Source organism: Lynx canadensis, chromosome C1, assembly GCF_007474595.2.
Source record: "Lynx canadensis isolate LIC74 chromosome C1, mLynCan4.pri.v2, whole genome shotgun sequence".
NCBI lineage: Eukaryota > Metazoa > Chordata > Mammalia > Carnivora > Felidae > Lynx > Lynx canadensis.
In genome coordinates this window covers 158,236,503-158,255,289 of record NC_044310.1, presented here as the reverse complement: position 1 = coordinate 158,255,289, position 18,787 = coordinate 158,236,503, and the positions used below count along the sequence as shown (strand labels likewise).

At 37.9% G+C, this 18,787-nt stretch overlaps 2 protein-coding genes across 6 annotated transcripts; one reads left to right on the top strand and one right to left on the bottom strand.

Moving 5' to 3' along the window:
- The first annotated feature begins 1,587 nt into the window (after positions 1-1,587).
- Positions 1,588-9,153, top strand: METTL5 (methyltransferase like 5). Of its 5 annotated transcripts, none has more exons than XM_030325728.1 (8): positions 1,588-1,696; positions 1,915-2,069; positions 3,945-4,059; positions 4,429-4,610; positions 5,843-5,925; positions 6,708-6,759; positions 8,652-8,701; positions 9,081-9,153. In XM_030325728.1, the coding sequence occupies exons 2-8, from the start codon at positions 1,961-1,963 to the stop codon at positions 9,117-9,119; spliced, it is 630 nt and encodes a 209-aa protein (XP_030181588.1). In that variant the 5' UTR covers positions 1,588-1,696; positions 1,915-1,960; the 3' UTR covers positions 9,120-9,153. The 5 variants fall into 5 exon arrangements, with proteins under 5 accessions (XP_030181588.1, XP_030181591.1, XP_030181592.1 ...); XM_030325730.1 differs by having other exon boundaries at positions 1,601-1,781; XM_030325731.1 differs by lacking the exon at positions 6,708-6,759.
- SSB (small RNA binding exonuclease protection factor La) lies at positions 8,884-18,014 on the bottom strand. Its single transcript, XM_030325727.1, has 12 exons — positions 17,908-18,014; positions 16,137-16,211; positions 14,054-14,157; positions 13,791-13,965; positions 13,018-13,125; positions 12,827-12,927; positions 11,527-11,598; positions 11,170-11,212; positions 10,640-10,780; positions 9,840-10,026; positions 9,592-9,723; positions 8,884-9,277 (listed from the first exon to the last, which is right to left on the bottom strand). Exons 2-12 carry the CDS (start codon positions 16,200-16,202, stop codon positions 9,186-9,188), a joined length of 1,221 nt encoding a protein of 406 aa, XP_030181587.1. The 5' UTR covers positions 16,203-16,211; positions 17,908-18,014; the 3' UTR covers positions 8,884-9,185.
- Positions 18,015-18,787: the final 773 nt, after the last annotated feature.

Here is an 18,787-nt window from a genome sequence, read left to right as displayed (position 1 = left end):
TATGAAGTGGGCTCTGCACTGACAGCAGAGAGCCCAATGTGGGGCTTGAACTCACAAACCATGAGATCATGACCTGAGCTGAAGTCTGATGCTTAACCAAATGAGCCACCCAGGCACTTCTAAGTACTATTTTTTATGGTTATATACGAATCTACAATTATCTCAAAGTAAAATCTTTATCTTTAAAAAAAAGAAAGAAAAAAATTGCCTTCAACTTCAGATGAATTCATTGTCCTTCCACATACCGGGCTAGTTTCAATCATTCGTTTGGCTCCACCTCCTTACTCTAGCCACCTCCTCCTCAATAGATACCACCACCACCACTAACAAAAACTAACATTTATTGGGCATTTGTTATGTGACAATTTTATGTGGTAGCTTTACACAGTAGGAACTTTACATATCTTAATTCCCTTAATCTTCATAACAGGTAACTTTGAGTTTTATTCTTCACAGGAAATAGCTTCAGACACCACTCTCTCTAGTTCATTTTCACACATCCTCATCCATCCACTCCTTTTGTTTCCCTTCCTTTAATAACGAAGCATGGCCATTCTCCAGATTAAGGGCAATTCTTTCACTTATGCACAGGATCCCATCTTTTCAGGATTCTAACTCCTTCCAATATCCTTCTTGTATTTTAATGGTTTATTTATTGGCGGGGGGGGGGGGCAAAAAGAGGAGGGTACAGAGGATCCAAAGCGGGATCTGCACTGACAGCAGACAGCCCTATTTGGGGCTTCAACTCACAAACCGGAAGGATCAAGACCTGAGCTGAAGTCCTATGCTGAACCAACTGAGCCACCCAGGTGTCCTTTCTTCTTGTCCTTTTTAAACGTCTGCTTTTCTATAAGCGCTATCCTGTCTGAATTTAGGTGTGCTCATGTCTCCTGCCACCGTTAAAAACAAAACAAAACAACCTTCCCCCAACCTTACTTAGCACCAACTATTCTCACTTTTCATAGCGACGGTTCTTAAGAACTGTTCACATTGGCTCTAATTTCTAAACTTCCATTCATTTCACAATCCACCACAACTTGCTTCCTGCTTCTAGTCTATGAAAGCTGACCCCTCCCCTTCATTTGACACACTACCCATTCCTTCATTTAAACTGTCTTCCTTACATTTTCTTACATCACCACCCTGTGAGTGTTCAACTTAAGTGACACAGGTAACCTAAAAAGAGGGAAACGAATGTAAAACAAAGTAGGGCATGAGACTGGCCAAGGAGGCAAAGGTAAGTGGAAATTGTTACTTTTTGAGACGGGCCTCCTGAGACTGGAAGACAGAGCTAAAAACCAGGTGTTAACACCAAGCCACCGTGACTTTCCCCCTTGCTTTCACCTTTCTTCCCTCATCCTTTGGGGGCCTGCAGGTACTCAAGGAAAGGTAGAGGGTTTTGGCCCTGTGAGAGGGGGCGGAGTCCGGTTTCGTAGCTTCGAGAAGGGACGGCTCTACCGGCGTCCACCGGTGGGTGATGCTCCCGGGTCGCCAGCGGAACCCGTCCGCGGGGCCGCGGTTGCAGCTCGGAGCCGGGCCGCCGGGCAGCGGACACGGCCGCGCGTGCGTGGCAGCGCTTCCGGCCCCGGTCCAGGCGCGAGTAGTCTCCCGGAGCGCCCTGACGCGGCGCGAGGAGCGTTGTGTTGACTCCGGGCTGCAGCCGCTGCGGGTCTCCGAGGGGCCCGAGATCGGCTCGGTATAACCTGCGGGCGGATCGGAGGCTGGCCCCAGGCTCCGCCTGCCGCTGGCGCTGAAAGGAAAGCTTGAACAGCCTGGGCTGGGTGTGCGCTTTGCTCCCTGCCTCCCCAGTCCGGCCCCGGCCAGCGGCAATGAAAAAAGGCGTGGGGGTGGGCGTGGGCGTGGGGCCGGGGGTAGATGGGGGGGGAGATGCAGGTTAAATGGGTTTCTCTGCAGATCCAGTGCCGGTAAATCCTGCGACCCCACACTTAAAAAAAAAAAAATGAAGAAATTAAGGCTTAAGGAACTAGAAAGTCGCCTGCAACAAGTGGATGGATTCGAAAAGCCCAAGCTACTTCTAGAACAGTATCCTACCAGGCCGCACATTGCAGGTAGGGCGGCTGGTGACCAGGTCTTTGCTTCCCAGGGTTAGTCCCGTCTACTTACTCCATAATGAAAATAGAAGTTATTTGAATACAAAGAACGTCTAGAGGAATTCTGCTCTGAGATTGCATAGCACGTTAGAGAGGACTGTTTTGACACTGCAGCTAAAGACAGCCCCCCCTTTATTGTTTTACTGTTTAGTTTTCTGCACACCCCTTAACACTGTCAGACATCATTTTAATGTTTGTTTCTGTCTTTATACTATAAACTCCTTGAGGGTAAAGAATTTCTCGGTCGTGTTCACACAATGAATGAATACTAGGGTTGGTAGCCAAAGGACTGAGTTTAACAAATCCAGAATAGGTGCTATAAGGATGAGGATGCGTTTCAATTTTTAATGACCCAGAATCATCAGTGTTAATGTAAGAGATTGATATTGGGACTACAGGAGAAAACAGGAAAAAATATTCATATTTAGTAAATCTATTACCAGAGTCACTGAGGAGTCTTAGGAAAATTAATTTGGGAATCCCTGCCAGCTCCAACATAGTTCTGTTTCTAAGCAGTCAATGAAAATCAAGGAAAATACATGCATACCTGCACTTAACTCCAAAGTATTGTCAGAACTCCAAGCAAACTGGCACAAAACTGTGTCTGGGTTAAGACCTATTTTCTCAATTTAGATGACTTTTTTTTTGTTGTTGTTGAGAGAGAGAGAGAGAGACAGAGTATGAGTGGGAGAGGAGCAGAGAGAGAGGGAGACAGAGAATCTGAAGCAGACTCCAGGCTCTGAGCTGTCAGCACAGAGCCTGACGTGGGGCTCAAATTCACAAACTGTGAGATCATGACCTGAGTTGAAGTTGGACACTAAACCAACTGAGCCACCCAGGTGCTCCTAGATGACTTCTTTAATGTATTCTGGCTGTAGGGTTTCTTAGTGAAGTCTAATTTTTTTTTTTTAATCCATGTTTCATACCCATGGTGTACCATGCACGTGGATGTACTAATTCTTTGAGATACCAGCTCAAAGTCACTAACACCTGCAGCAGTAATTGGGACAGCAGTCAGACTGCAATATCCCTCTAATTGTGTTTTTCATAAAACCCCTGGATCCTAGGGCATCAGTGATGGCCAGTAATTCTTGCTGGGTTCAGATATCCACAGGGAGATATCAGTGGTGTTACTCACGCTTAACTTTTAGTATATATCCCACATCTTTGTGTATTTGAAAGATTGCTTTCTGATCTCAGCAGCTTCCGCTGTGCTCCTCAGTTCTCTTATTAGTTCTCATTAGTAGATATGCATATATATCTGTAGATCATGAGTATATGTGTCTAAAAGCTATATTGTGGATATAGGACTTCTCCTTTCCCATTCTATCTTGAACTTAGGGTACCTGTGTTCTAGTAACAAACTTGTTGCCAAAAAGTTCTGTGCCATTTTAATGTTAATGTTGTTCAATATTAGTGGCTCCCCAACTTACAGATTTCACAGATCAGTAAAATTTCAAAACAGTTTGGAGACTGACACAGGGTTGCCAAGTTGATATTTTGACAAAGACATTTTTTAAACCTATTTACATTTCAACATCAAATAAAGAACTAATGTATATGTGTGTATGGCAATGTTTTGAACAGGCTGAGGAAAAAACATTTTAACCTTATTTTTCTATTTTATTTTGAGTTTTGTCATTCCTGGCATTGTCAGCAGAGTAGTTTTTGGGAGCCACTGGTGTGCATTATTGTTCTTTGTTTTTAAAAATAATCTGGAACACCATTTGGGGAAGGAATAATGCAAAACAAGAAATTATGTTAGTCATTTACATGAATTGGATTTTGGTCATCAACTTGCTCTTATTTCCTAATATGTTTTTTATCTTTTAGCATGTATGCTGTATACAATCCATAATACATATGATGACATTGAAAATAAAGTGGTTGCAGATCTAGGATGTGGTTGTGGAGTTCTTAGCATCGGAACTGCAATGTTAGGAGCTGGGTAGGTGATCCTGTATGTAATGTTTGGGTATAGGATGGCCTTAATAAGAAACATAAGTAGAATTAGCTGAATTATATTTATGAGACTCTACACTATGAGATGAGGGGAGCAAGAATCTGATACTGAGTACATTATCAATGAGCAGAAAAACAACAAAAAAATTAAAACACAAAATGGTTAACATCAGCTATCAGATGCCTCCCTTATACACACCTGTTTCCAACCCTTGCCAGGTTGGGAAATCATGCTGTTGAAAGGCAATACTCACTCTTACTTTGACAGTTGGGTTAAAAAAGTATATGGTTTTGATTTTGTCATTGTTTTGACTTGGGAGCTATAAGTAGTCACTCTTTGTGTTTTGTATTATAGGCTGTGTGTTGGATTTGACATAGATGAAGATGCATTGGAAATATTTAATAGGAATGTGGAGGAGTTTGAGTTAACAAATGTTGACATGGTTCAGTGTGATGTGTGCTCATTATCTAAAAGAATGTCCAAGTCATTTGATACAGTAATTATGAATCCTCCCTTTGGGACCAAAAATAATAAAGGTTAGTAACAAGAATCATGTGTACTGCTGTATGTTAGAAAAGCAAGTTTTAAAAGTCATTTTCTTATTGATTGGGCTAAATGATTTTATCACTACTCATTAAATAAACCATCTCTTACCTATATAATTAGTACAATTTCAATTAAAAAAATTTTCTTAAATGTGTATTTATTTTTGAAGGAGAGAGTGAGTGTGAGTTGGGGGAAGGGCAGAGAGAGAGAGAGAGAGAGAGAGAGAGAGAGAGAGAGAGAATCTGAAGCAGGCTCCAGGCTCTAAGTTGTCAGCAGAGTCCAACGTGGGGCTCGAACTCATAAACCGCAAGATCATGACCTGAGCCGAAGTCAGATGCTCGACTGACTGAGCCACCCAGGCGCCCCATACAATTTGAATTTTTTAATGCATGGCTAGGGAATCGAATTTTTCAATCTTTGTTTTCATCTATTTGTACTAAGTGAATAGTCTTTTTACTCATTTACTATTTATACTGTGCTTTCAAGAATGACTTACCTAACCATTATGAATGATTATAATAATCCTGTAAAGGCTGTTATACTTTTTTTAAAATTTTTAATGTTTATTTATTTTTGAGAGAGAGTCAGAGTGCAAGCGGGGGAGGAGCAGAGAGCAGGAGATACAGAATCCGAAGCAGGCTCCAGGCTCTGAGCTCTCAGCACAGAGCCCAATGTGGGGCTCAAACTCATGAACCATGAGATCATGACGTAGCCAAAGTCGGACACTTAACCAACTGAGCCACCCAGGCACCCCAAGGCTGTTATGCTTCTAAAAACCTCTTTTTGATGCCTTAACACATGAGGGTTTCAACATGTATCCATTAGTAACAGTGATGGACTCTGGCTATTTATTTTGTGTATGCTTTGGGCAAGGAGGATAGGAAGTTGGTAAGAAGATATGAAAAGTTTTCCCTCCAGCCCCCATCTGATTCTGATTACTATTGTTCCTGTTCTCTACTTCCTTGAAAGCTGTTAATTTGGAATATTAAAAGTTTTACTTTAGCCTTATTTAACCAAGATAGTATAATTCTAGTTTTATTCTATCAACTTTAAAAGATATTTAGATATTTTACTTATTTGTGTCCTGTCTTTTTGAAGGAACAATTTGAAGTGTCTATTTTGGAATTTGGAAAAAAAAAGTTTTTAATACCTGGTAGTCATTTAATCTTTTATTTTGATAACAGATATATAATGTAAATAGGAGCTTTTTCTATCTTAACAGGGACAGATATGGCATTTCTGAAGACTGCTTTGGAAATGGCAAGAACAGCAGTGTACTCTTTACACAAATCCTCCACTAGAGATGTAAGTTCAAATCATCATGATATTGTCAATTTAAAATTCATGACTGTTTTTAAGGATTTGTTGTGAATACTAATTACCAAGGTATCTATTTCTCCTGACCTTTATAAACATCTGGCACTTAGAAACTGAATTTTCCCTTTAAGTAGCTAGCATTTGTGATTAGCTTTCTCCCAGCCTTACATAACTTCTTTTGCCACAGATTTGCTCAGGCAGGAACTGTTACCAGGAAAGAGACTATGAAGTGTGGTATAACTACAGTTATAATATGTCCTAGTTAGCTAAGTCCTGGTACTCCCATTGTCCCTTTGTATGCATGAGGGAGGCAGTAAGACCTGATTTTTAAGAACACTGAGCCTGGAGCTAAACTGATTTGAATTCAGAACCTACCTCTTCCATTCTTCTTCTTGCCAGCATGTAACATATGGGAGTATGTAAGATGTATTCTAGAACACTGGGTATATTATCAATATAACATAGTGATCAAGGACACAGACTGTAGAGCCAGACTGCCTAGGTTCATATCCAGACTATGGTTTCCCTGTGTTGTCCTGGTCAAAGTACTTGAATTCAGCTTTACCACCTATACTACTGTACTCACCGCGACACTTACAGTATTGAAATGGCTTGGTTTCTTATTTTCAAAATACTACCCATCCAGTTGAAAAAATTTTAAGGGCCTAATGAAATATAAAAGCTTGAGAACTCAATATGAAATATTAGCAGTAAAGCAATTTTCAAAAACTTATTTTAAAAATCAGCTCACATTAACATGTTATCTTCAGCATATTCAAAAGAAAGCTACAGAATGGAAAATCAAGATAGATATTATTGCAGGTAAGACAATTTTTTAAGTTTTTCACAAAACAAATCTAAATCCTAATTATTTAAGGACAATATATATCAGCCCAACCAGATTTTGTATATAGATGCTGAGAAAAGATATCATAGAATATGTTTTCAGTTTAGCAAAATTCAGTTTAGGTGATGGGTAATGGAAATGAAGTAATAGGTAATGGGTTGGAAATGAAGCAAAGGCAGGGTAGAGTGTTTGGCTAAAACTCTCAATTTATGCATTTTACTGAAAATTTATAATAGCACCCAACTATTTGGTCACACCGGGCTCAGAACAATATATAGCATTGTAGTCACTTAAGAGCTTGAGCTTGGAGTGGGTCAGACCTGTGTGAAATCCATTCATGGAAAATACCACCAGATTATGCCTCATTACTTTTTTTTTTTTTAATTAAAATTTTAATGTTTACTTTTGAGAGCACGCACATGCACAAGCAGAGGAGGGGCAGAGAGAGAGAGGGAGACACAGAATCCGAAGTAGGATCCAGGCTGAGCTGTCAGCACAGAGCCCTACTGGGCGTGTAAACTGAAATCACGAGCTGATGTCAGATGCTTAACCAAACGAGCCACCGAGGCTCCCCGATTACTTTTCTATTTCAATTTTCTAATTGTCCCTGAAGTCAAAGAACATGAAGCTTTTTTCTTTTAGTGGGGGATAAGATGTAATCATCCACACTGTAAATGTTTGATACATTTTTATTAATAAATTGGGTAATATTCACAAACATCAAAATGGGCAGAACCTGTAACTAGGAGCTAACTGTAAATCCAAGTAATTCGGAAGGCCTGAAATAAGAATACAATAGGGGAAATATCTTTATTTGATAATAAACTGTCCAGGATTAGCACTGTGGTATTAACCATGTAACTAGATCAGGTATTATTAATAATTAGTAATGTAATTATACAGTCTTCCTATTTACCCAATACTGTCATTCTATACCTAGTTTAAGGTATTAGAATATGCAACCTGGAGCACCTTAAAACAATTCCACATATACCAAACCACTGCCTTGCTACTCCAAATGTTGTCCTCAGACCATACTATTGACATCACTTGGGACAGGAGTCTTGCATAATTCTAGGGTCCACCCAGACTTACTGAAATACACATTTCAAAAAGATCTGATTTGAAGATGATTGACTGCACATTAAAATTTGAGAGCTGTAGCCTATAGAGTTAGAATTTATGTTGGGAAACGTGAAGAATAGGCTGTCTCATTGCCATCCCTCTAAAAGTGTTGTTTGGAGAACCTACGTTATTTCTTAGATTATGAAAAATGGATTTTCATTTGAGAGCTTAGTAGGAAAATAATTACTTACTACCAATATTAAAATCCAGAGAAGAAATTAAAAAATAAGCATGATTATGATCGCCAGCTATAGATTATTAGGAAATTAAAATTAGAAAGGTACTATCTCTTTTTTGTTCAACCGTTTTGGTTTTTAATGTTTATTCATTTTCGAGAAAGAGTGCTAACGGGGAGGAGTGGAGAAAGAGGAAGACAGAATCTGAAGCAGGCTCCAGGCTCTGAGCTGTCAGTGCATAGCCCAAGATGGGGCTCAGACCCACAAACCATAGATCATGACCTGAGCTAAAGTCGGACGCTTAACTGACTGAGCCACCTAAGCACCCCAACTGTTACCCTTTCACACTCTTCCCCATAACCTCAAATTATGGTATAAATGACCAAAATAACAAAAATGCCAACCTCAGTTAGCCATAGCTAATCTCAGGGAAATAGCAAGTCAAATGTTCTCCTTACCAGGGTTAATTTAAGTACTTCTTAATTTCTTGAATGTATGTTTATATGTCAGGGGTGGTAAATGTTTAGAAATGTAATTTTTATTCTTAGATGACTTTTGTTTTATAGAGTTGCGATATGACCTGCCAGCATCATACAAATTTCATAAAAAGAAATCAGTAAGTCTCTTGATTCTGGCTATTGAAGAACTTTTCAATGAGTGTTTCCAGTGTTAACAAGTTGCCCGAGTACATAAAGCCAGCAGGAGATAGAATAATTATCTATGGGAAAACAGCCAATATTCTGGTTTAAGTAAATTCTTTCTCATATGCTTTAGACACAAAAATAAAAAAAAACTAGGTTTTTGCTTTTTTATATAGTACATATTTTATTAGTTTGTACTAATACATTCTCATATTACAAAGGCAATTTACTGGAAAGATCTTTTGATATTTAAATCATTTGAAATAACACAAACAAAACTATACATTAAAAAAAATCCTCATTTGTATAACAAAAAAGACAAGTTAAACAACAAAAAACTTTCCTTTCTTACAGGTGGATATTGAAGTGGACCTAATTCGGTTTTCTTTTTAAAAGCGTCTAAAGACAAAAGCAGCTTAAAACCTAATTAAGATGAATAAAAATTTTTTTTTTACTAAACTACTGGTCTCCAGCACCATTTTCTGTTTTCTGTTGTTTTAATGCAGGTTCCTCTTCTTTGTCTGTTTCTTCTCTTGCTCTTTTTGCTGGTCCTACACAATAACAGAATTTTTGTTATGTTCACTATATAGGCATTACTCTATTTTAATACTGAGCATAATTATCAAAAATAGTTCTGTTTAAAAACAACTTCCCAACACCAATGAGAAGGCTTTTCCTTTAGTACAGATCTTCTGCTCTCTAAACTTATCTTCCAAACATCTTTGTTTTCTACTTGTAAAACAGGATAACTTGTGTAAAATCACTGTCCAAGAATGTCACTATACAGAAGTTGAAAAACCCACATTGCTGTCCTTTCCCACAAATAATTTCTCATGAAAGTACCAAAGGACTTAGAAAAACTTACCGGATGCACCATTTTGATCGTGTTCATCATCACTATCAAATTTTGTTTTCTTGCCCTGAAACTGTACTTTTCCTTTAGCTGACCCAGTCTGGGCAGCTTTATTTCCCTTTCCCTTTCCTTTAAATCTGCGACCTATAGAAACATAATGAGAAATCCATTAAGAAATATTTTAAATCTCTTGTCAGTGTCTCTGAACAAGGAAATGAGTTAAAATAACCAATGGTCAAAGACAAATCGGAACTAATGACCTTTTGACTTCCATTTGTTTAGAGATTCTTGTTGATCTTCTATGATTTTTTTCAATGCTTCTTTTTCCACATCTCCTTCTAGTACTTCCCATGTCACTTCTTTGTTCCTTAATTGTAGGTTACCATTATTTGCATCTTTGGCTTTATCCAGTGCTTCCTTAGCTTTTTCTTTAAAAAGAATTATCCCCTATACCAAAGACAGACAATGAAAGCCACACCCTTAAGGTTTTTTTTAGATCCATAGTTAATTCCTTTGCTCAAGTTATTTTTCCTACCTTGCAAATCTTCTATGCCATTACCAGTTTCAATGAATTTTACTAAACTTCAGGAAGGAAGTTACCACAAAACTCATAGTCACTAACATCAACAGTTATTCATAGTATAATTCAGAAAGTATCAGACATCACATCCAGTGATGGCAGTAACAAAATGGAAAGTAAATGAGTAAGTAAAAACTATTTCATAAACACATTAATTAAAAAATTATATTATTTCTACTAATGTTGTCTTCTAAAAGATAAGTTTCGGGGCACCTGGGTGGCAAAGTCGGTTAAGCGTCTGACTTCAGCTCAGGTCATGATCTCACAGTTCGTGGTTTCGAGCCCCACGTCAGGCTCTGTGCTGACAGCTCAAAGCCTGGAGCCTGCTTCAGATTCTGTGTCTCCCTCTCTCTGACCCTCCCCCACTCATGCTCTGTCCCCCGCTCTCTAAAGAAGTAAACATTTAAAAACTAAATAAAAAACAAAAGTTTCTATGGATTTTTAAACTGATTGCTAAAAAGCACATGAATGTTTCCAAACCTCTTTTGCTCCTCTGACAAAGTCTATCCATTTTATTTCACCATGACTTGAGAAAAGGATGTGCAAATCCTCTCTACAGGTCTGATCATCTAACTCCCCTGAAAACTTCAGCAAGCAGCCAATCTTCTCTTCTAGAGATTTCTATAAAAACATACAAAGCAACAAAGAAGTTTCTTAAAAGTAACCACAAACGGCTTAAACCACTCTATACCTAATACATGGAAAAGGCTATAAATTAAAATGTTATTTTGAAGTAGTTTAACAGTGCATTTTCCTATGTCATCCCTTGTTCCACAACAGCTTGATTTTAACTTAATTTCTTCAACAAGTAATATTTACTTAGGTATATATGTTAATAAATAAATCTAGTTATTAAGTTACTTCTCTGGATAAATCACGATTTTAGGCAATATTACTGGGCTATGACTTTCGTACAATAACAACTATAGACATGCCTCAAAAAGTCCTCACTTTTTAGTCTCATAAATTTGAATTAATGATTTCTTTGGATACCAATAATACATACTTACCATTTCAGCATGTTCTGCTAACTTTTGTTTTTCTTCTTGCTCTCTACAAAAGAAATGTTAGAACGTTTCCTTTTACTGCACGAAAAAATTAAATCCTGATAAAGTTAACCTCGATCACGATCACACACTGCTTAGTAATCAAAGCCAGTCCGTAAGTTTTCTGATTGTTCAAGGCTGGAACGCAACATAATGTGGCCCCCAGATTATCAAGGCAGCTTAAGATCTCAATGTTTCACTAGCAAAAGAAAAATCTGCTACTCATTTCAGAACTCATCATCAAGCGCCACTTCCCAGAACCATTAACTCTATCCCTGTTAAACCTTCAAGGAATTAAAATGACTGGCTCAACGTACTTACTGTTTAGCTCGTAATTTAGCTTCCACTTTATTTTGCTTTCTTTCTTCATTTTTTTTTGCAAAGTAATCTTCCCTAAAGAACACAAAATATAGGGACTGAGTTCATGAGAACAAAGATAAGATGCAAATTATTTTGAGTGATTTAAACACAGGAAGGAATGTTACATTTTCTATCAACATAATTACCTAAAAATTCAAAAGATGTCAAGGAAGTTACTTATTTTAATAGCTTTACTAAAAACCAATTCATATTCCATAAAACTTACAACTTTTAAAAGTCTACAACTCAATTTTTTTTTTTTTGTATATTCAGAATTGCACAACCATCACTACCATCTAATCTCAGAACAAAAAGAAACCCAACACCATAATAATCTCACACTGGTTTTCTCATTCATGTGTAGGAAAAAAAGTAAACTAGAAGTTATGTAAATTCTTTAATGTTTCATAGAATTTTCTACAGTGTTACTTTCACAAAAGGAGAAAATTCTACAATCTCTGAAACCCAAGAATAAGATCTATTATGGAAATTACATTAAAAAATACTTTTGAGGGTTAACACTGATTGCACGATTCATCAGTTTTCTCTAAGTCCATCAGATTTAGCACATGACATTTAAAAGACTGCGTAATGAGAAAGTAGGGGACAATGGCCTAACTTTACCACAAAACGCTCTGGTTTGTCCCAATTTTTGACACATACACACACACTAAAGAATGTGGTCCAGAGCACCTGGGTGGCTCAGTACGTTAAACCTCTGACTCCTGATTTCGGCTCAAATCATGATCTCAGACTGAGCCCCGTATTAGGCTCATCCAGAGTAAGGAGCCTGCTTCAGATTCTCCCTCTCCCTGGGTCCCTCATCCTCCCCTGTGTGGGCACTCTCTCTCAAAAACAAAAACGTGATCCAAATCCATATTAAATAGTCCTTTGTACTAACAAATATAGACATGTATAGACTATGAGAACTAAGAACAGACTGGAAATTGTACAGGGATTGATTCTCTAACCACACCAAAAGCCCAAACTGTACTATCTAACTTGATTATACGTTTTAGATGCAAAATAAGTACTAAAACTTAATCTTTATTAACTGCTAACAGTGAAAAGGTACTAAAAAACACTTAAGGTCTCAAAGGACTAGTAGTTTCCACTGAGCAAATGTCAAGTATTTATCAAGGAATGCCCAAAGATACTAAAAATATTGTCCTTACAGGAGATGCTATTCCAAATTCTATATGCCAATGTGTCAACTCCATATAACTAAGCAGCCAAAAGAAACATCAGCATAAAGACTTACTTGAAAAGTATTAGCAAGTCTGTGTCTTTATACTTCTGGCCAGGGGTGTCAACAAACTTCTTAGCAGATTCAATACTCTCAAACACAACAAATATTGATCCCTATGAAAAGGGGAAGAAAACCCTTTTTAAAAAGGTATGTCCCATATATTTTTCAACTAGATAAAGTCTGTTAATATCATACAACTGTACCTTAAATGCTTTGTGCAATGTTCTTCTCATCTGAATATTTAGTACTTGACCTTTATCTTCTAACCATTCTTTTATGTCATCAAGGGTTGCATCAGTTGGGAAGCCTTTCTGTGAAGAGTAGAAAGAAATGGACAAATGACTTCTCAGGTAAACAATTTATCAGAAATTCTGACTCACTCTGTCTTGAAACCAAGCCAAGGATACACATATCCATCTCCCTCTGTCCCTTAAATGTTTAACAACAGCTCTAGTTAAGAGCCACTGTACTCCAGTGCAATAAAAGTGACTAATTTAGAATTTGCTTCAAAATAATCTACTTGGGACAGAGATAAAACAAGATTAATTGTGTGTTAATAACTGAAGTTGGATAATGGTACATTATACAGTCAATCTACCTTTGTAGGTCTGACATTTTCCAGGAAAAAAAAATTTACTTAAAAAAATTAAGATGCTAAAGAAAATTACTATCAAGATTGGCTACTGATAAATAAGATGTTGATAGGCACTGGGTGCTTACAACATGCCCAAGATTTTGTACAATGGTATATAAGGGTTTTTTTCATTTAATTCTCATAATAGTTCTATAAAGTAAAAAATATTCTCCTCGTTTATGAAGATAAGGCTGAGACAGGTTAGGAACATTGCTCAGGAACACACAGTAAATGGTAAAGCTATGATTCCTGAGTCTTTATCCTTATCCACTCTACCAAATGGTTTTTCTAAATAAGATATATTTAAGATATAATTAAGTGCGTTGTTAAAGGCCTACTTACAATATACACAGATCTGTTTTTTACATCATTCTTATATTCATCAGTCACTTCAGGGAGGGGTTTGCTTGGAGATCTTCTGATTTTAGTTTTATCTTCACTTATTTCCATGAGTTCAGCCTTTGATTTGCTCAATGCTTCTACTATCACATTAAAGTCTGTTGTTAGACGGTTTAACCTGAAGAATATATATAAAAGGATCATAAAACTTCATAGTAGCACTTGTTAACAGAAAACTCTAAAGATGATTTTAAAAAGGTTTTTACCTATTGAATTTTATCATTATCTCCAAAGGTACCCAGCCTTCATCCAGTTTAATCTGTTCCTTTAAAAATTTGTCCCGTGGCAAATTGAAGTCACCAAAATAATACTGCAAGATAATTACATTATATTTCAGAGCACTGTATAATATTGACTCCAATTCTGAAGCTGTTTTTTTAATTACCATTACATCACCATGTTCTATTCTTTAAAAATACATGTCATAACTTAAGAAGCAATAAACATTTTCTCCCAAATATACTATAATGAAACATTTACAATACAAATTAAAAAGATAAAACCAAAAATTTATTACTGAAACAATGTAATTAGCAGATATGTGAATAGACTATTAAGTCTTTAAAAACATAGTTAAGGATTTAGTATATGAGAAGCCTCTTGTTTCAAATCAGTGTGTGAAGAACAGATTGTTAAATAAAAAGAACTGGAATAAACTGATTAATCTCTCTAATTTTTAAAAGTTAAAAAAAATAGGCAAGTGTTTATTTAAGCATAAAAACACTATTTCTCAGTATAAAAGCAAAACAGACAAGAAAACTATACATGGAAAGACCCAGGTATGACTACTTGGAATGCCAAAAGTAACTAAAATGTAAAAGACAAAGAAGTTTGTTAATAATTCTTATAAATCAAGGGTGAAGAAAAAACTCTGAAAACCCTAATAGAAAAATGGGTAAAGGACATCAAAAAATTACTAAGAATGTAATCTAAACATATAAAAATAACACTTTTCACCTAACAAACTGGCCAAAATTCTAAAAACGGGAATACCTAGTACTGTCCTGAACACAGACAAATGGTCATGCAGGTGGAGATGTAAACTGGCAATAAGTATCAAAGGTTTTAAAAAATGTGTATAACGCTTGAGCTGGAACATCTCCTTATCAGTGAACATTTTTACCAAGATTTATAATATAAAGATATTCATCACAGAACTCTTACAGCTAAAAAAATAGAAATACCCTACATCAAACAGGGGACTGGGTAAATAACTGAGGACACAAAACTTTACTCCCCCAAAATGCATCCATGTGTGATGGGGAAAGGGAAGGAAATAAGAATTATGTTAGTGTGAGCACTGACCACAAAGTATGAAGGGGTATTCATTAGGTTTTTAACTTTGATTACTGCAAGAGAACAGAATTTGAGAGGTGGCAGATTGTGGAAGGGACATTATTAACTCTGTCTATACACATCTTTGTACTTTCTAAATGATAAACTGAAGTTTGTAATTTTTCTTCACAAAAATTATAATGAAATTAGTACAAAAACTTGTAGCACAGGATATTTTAAATGGCAGAGAAGTGCAACTTAAAAAGTTCTGAGAATTGCAAAAACCACCAAATGATATGATCTGAAGTTCCTCGGTAAGAACAGAAAACATTAAGAGATAATTTCCCACAGAGCCATTATGGACACTGAAAAGCTTCAATTTAAATATAATACCTAAGTTCAAAAAAAATGCTGACTGAAAATAGACACTCCCTCTCTCTCTGCCCCTCCCCTACTCTTGCTCTCTCCCTCTCAAAAATAAACATTAAAAAAAAATAAGACACTCTGTTAAAAGTTGTAACAGCCCAGAACTTAGCTTAATTGGGCAGGCAAATCTACTAGGACCTTCAAACAGATAAAGTGTTATTTAACAGAGAAGTTGCTTTACAAAGAATTTTTACTTTGTTATGTGCCAGGAACTCTTCTGAATGTTTTACATTTTATTAACTAATGTAATCTTCACAACAACCTTAGGAGGAGGAGGGTACTATTATCCTCACTTTATAAACTGGGGAAGGAAAGCAAAAAAGTAACATTTGTCTATAATGTTACCTTTTGAAAGGTTTGCAGGTTTTGGATTTCATAAACTGATTTCACTAATACAAAACTCTACACTATTGTGAGTTCATCTAATTCCAAGTATCAAAGACAAACCAGATGTTTAATACTCTACACGAAATGTTTAATAGGTCAGCATAGTGAAATTAAATGTTCCTTCTGTATTTGTTTTGAGGCTCTACATTTCCTTTCAAAGAAAGAGCGCATTTTTGCAACTTAATATCACAAGAATCCTACCTCAATCTGATGACAGATTTTGGCCTCGAGAGCAGCCATTTTTTCATTATCACCATTTTCAGCCATTGTGGCTATCTGCAAATTTTCCCAAATTGGCATAAAGAGGTCATTATTTTTTTTGCATACCACTCAAGACTAGAAGAATGTTTTAAAGCTATCAATTATTTTCTAAAAAATCAACATTTTTAATTTCACAGTTTCAATTTCTCTACTCAATTCTCAAATTTCAACAAAAGAATGTTGGAATAAATGATGGAACATTGAAAAGGATAGATAATCTGCAACCCTTTCAGTAAATCACGTTTCCATCTCTATAACAAAGCAAGTAGTTATCTTCACTTAGCTGATCAAGAAAGCACTGGGCAAAAACTCCATTCAACTCCTTACCGACCATGTCCAGCTTTAAGCAGATCACCATCTGTCAGTATATTTCGATCCATCTCAGTTCTATTTGTTTGGCGTGGGTTGCACGTCTTTTAAAATTACTCACAGCTGACTTACCAAAAACTTATCAGCGAAGATTAAGTATCATAATGATACTTGAAAAAATCAAATATTACCATCAGGGTTAGATTAAAATCTGTATGTTAAGGAACACGTGATAATTTAAGAATCTGGGGGCACTAAAATAATGTTAAGCTGGGGGTATGCCCCCGAATTCACCAATATATTGGTTAGCCTTACAACCAGTTTCCTGTTTCACTTCCCTGACATTGGCATTGAAGGAAAAAGTGAGGTTGTGAGGCTGGTTTGCTAGGCAGCACAAACCAAGTTTTCTGACTTGAAATGACTTGCCTCCAGTGCTCTATTAAACCACCCAGTCATCCACATTTACAAAAATATATTTGTAAGAACTCATAAGGATAGATGCCACTAGTTGACTCTAGTGAACTATCTTTGGTACACTTCTTCAAGTTACCGCTTTTCACACTGTAACTGCTATGCAGTAATCTGGATGCACACTGGAAGCTCCTATAATAGGTATTTGTATGGTGCCATTCCACTACAAAATTTGCTCGATCTTATGCATTGTTTGCCGACCACAACCTACATTCCTAAATTATTACCATGATCTAGGGTCCCTTACAAAGCAAAGGATGAAACAGATAAGAACTGTTCCGTCGTTACAAGACTTCTTTGGCCTACCCAATTTTGAAACTTCCGTTCCACAAGATAATGTACATCTAGAAGTTAAATATTACCTACACTTTCTCACTTCGCACAGAATCCTTGACGTGAGTGAACGAGGGACACTAAAGACCCTAGAGAGATGACGCTAGAGGAACACCTGCGGCCCCCATTCCCCGACCTCCAGTTGGTCCCACGGGATCCAAGGGCGCCTCCGGCGATTCACCACAGCCAACCACCTCAGAAACTGAAAACACTGCCCGAAACGTCCACCTTCGGCGACACCGAAACACGGAGAAGGTAGGAGGTCGAAGACGCAGTGGGAATGCCGGCAGCCTCCGTCCAAAGAACCCGCCTGAGTCCAGTCCCAAAGCAACCACTGGCCCGCTCCGACCCCAGCACGTGCGGTAAACCCCGGTTCCTGCATTCCTCTCGGGCCAGCTCTGCACCTTGCCGCGGCCCGCGCCCCTCCGCGGCCAGCCCAGCGCGCCACCTCGGGCTGCGGCCCACGCGGCGCTCGCCCGGAACATGCGGACCAAAGGAGTGGACGCACCCGGCGTGAGGCAGAAAGGAAAGGGAATGCGCCGCAGCCACGCAAAGCATATCCTTTTGTACTTCTCTTATGCCACCCTGAGTTGCTCACCTTTAAGGTCCCGGTCCCACAGAGCCACGCCACAAAAACACTAACAGCGACAACAACGTCTCCACTTCCCAGCGCCGCCGGCTGGCCTACCGCGCGTAAGGAAGATGGGGGCCTTCCCGGCAGCCCTCGCGGCCCAAGTGGGCGGAGCTTCGGGCGACTGGAGCCAGCGCCGCGTAAGGAGTATGCGCGCCGGCCGTGGGCTCCCACGGCCCGCGAAGTCCCGCCCCCTCGCCAGGGAGATTGGTTTGAAGTGTCCTGCAGGGTGGTGGAGAGTGTTAGGGTAAATATATGTTAAGTATTTCTAGACCGCGTTTGTATCTCCGGTACTTACTTCGGCTCTTCATGCGTATGAAGTTTTGGCTTTTTTTCAGATTATACTTCTCAAAAAATTTGTTTTACTTGATCCGTATATATATATCTAAACTTTATCGCGTTGTGATAGTTCTCAAAAAAATGGCAAGTGAAATTTTTTAAAAATCAGGGATTCAGGAATCTTAGGGTTGAGAAAACAACAGAGTAGAGCGTTTAGGAGCTGGGAATCTGGAATCCGATTGCCTGCGCTCAAGTAATGGCTCTCCTTGTTTACAGACTTTTTCGTTGGGCAATTTACTCAGCTTCTCTGTCCCTCATGTATCAAGTGGGGCCAATGATAAATATTACCTACTTCATACAGTTGTGAGCATTAAACGTGATACAACATGTTCCTTACTGGGAACTGCTTGGCATATGGTAGGAGCAGGTGACGTTAATTTAAAACAAAAAACGTCATTTTAGAAGACCAAGATGCCACCTAATGCAGAAATCTATTACCTCTGCTAGAACTCTTTTCTATTAGTATACTTTTTGCACGATAATATAGTCACTAACGGAGTTTTTTTCT

Excerpts from the sequence above, each read along its gene's own strand:
- METTL5 (XM_030325728.1), top strand. The coding sequence starts at position 1,961 with ATGAAGAAATTAAGGCTTAAGGAACTAGAAAGTCGCCTGCAACAAGTG. Across the intron at positions 5,926-6,707 it reads ACAAATCCTCCACTAGAGAT|CATATTCAAAAGAAAGCTAC; the intron begins GTAAGTTCAAAT and ends TGTTATCTTCAG. Across the intron at positions 6,760-8,651 it reads CAAGATAGATATTATTGCAG|AGTTGCGATATGACCTGCCA; the intron begins GTAAGACAATTT and ends TTTGTTTTATAG.
- SSB (XM_030325727.1), bottom strand. The coding sequence starts at position 16,202 with ATGGCTGAAAATGGTGATAATGAAAAAATGGCTGCTCTCGAGGCCAAA. Across the intron at positions 13,966-14,053 it reads ATAATGATAAAATTCAATAG|GTTAAACCGTCTAACAACAG; the intron begins GTAAAAACCTTT and ends TATATTCTTCAG. Across the intron at positions 13,126-13,790 it reads AAAACAGATCTGTGTATATT|AAAGGCTTCCCAACTGATGC; the intron begins GTAAGTAGGCCT and ends TACTCTTCACAG.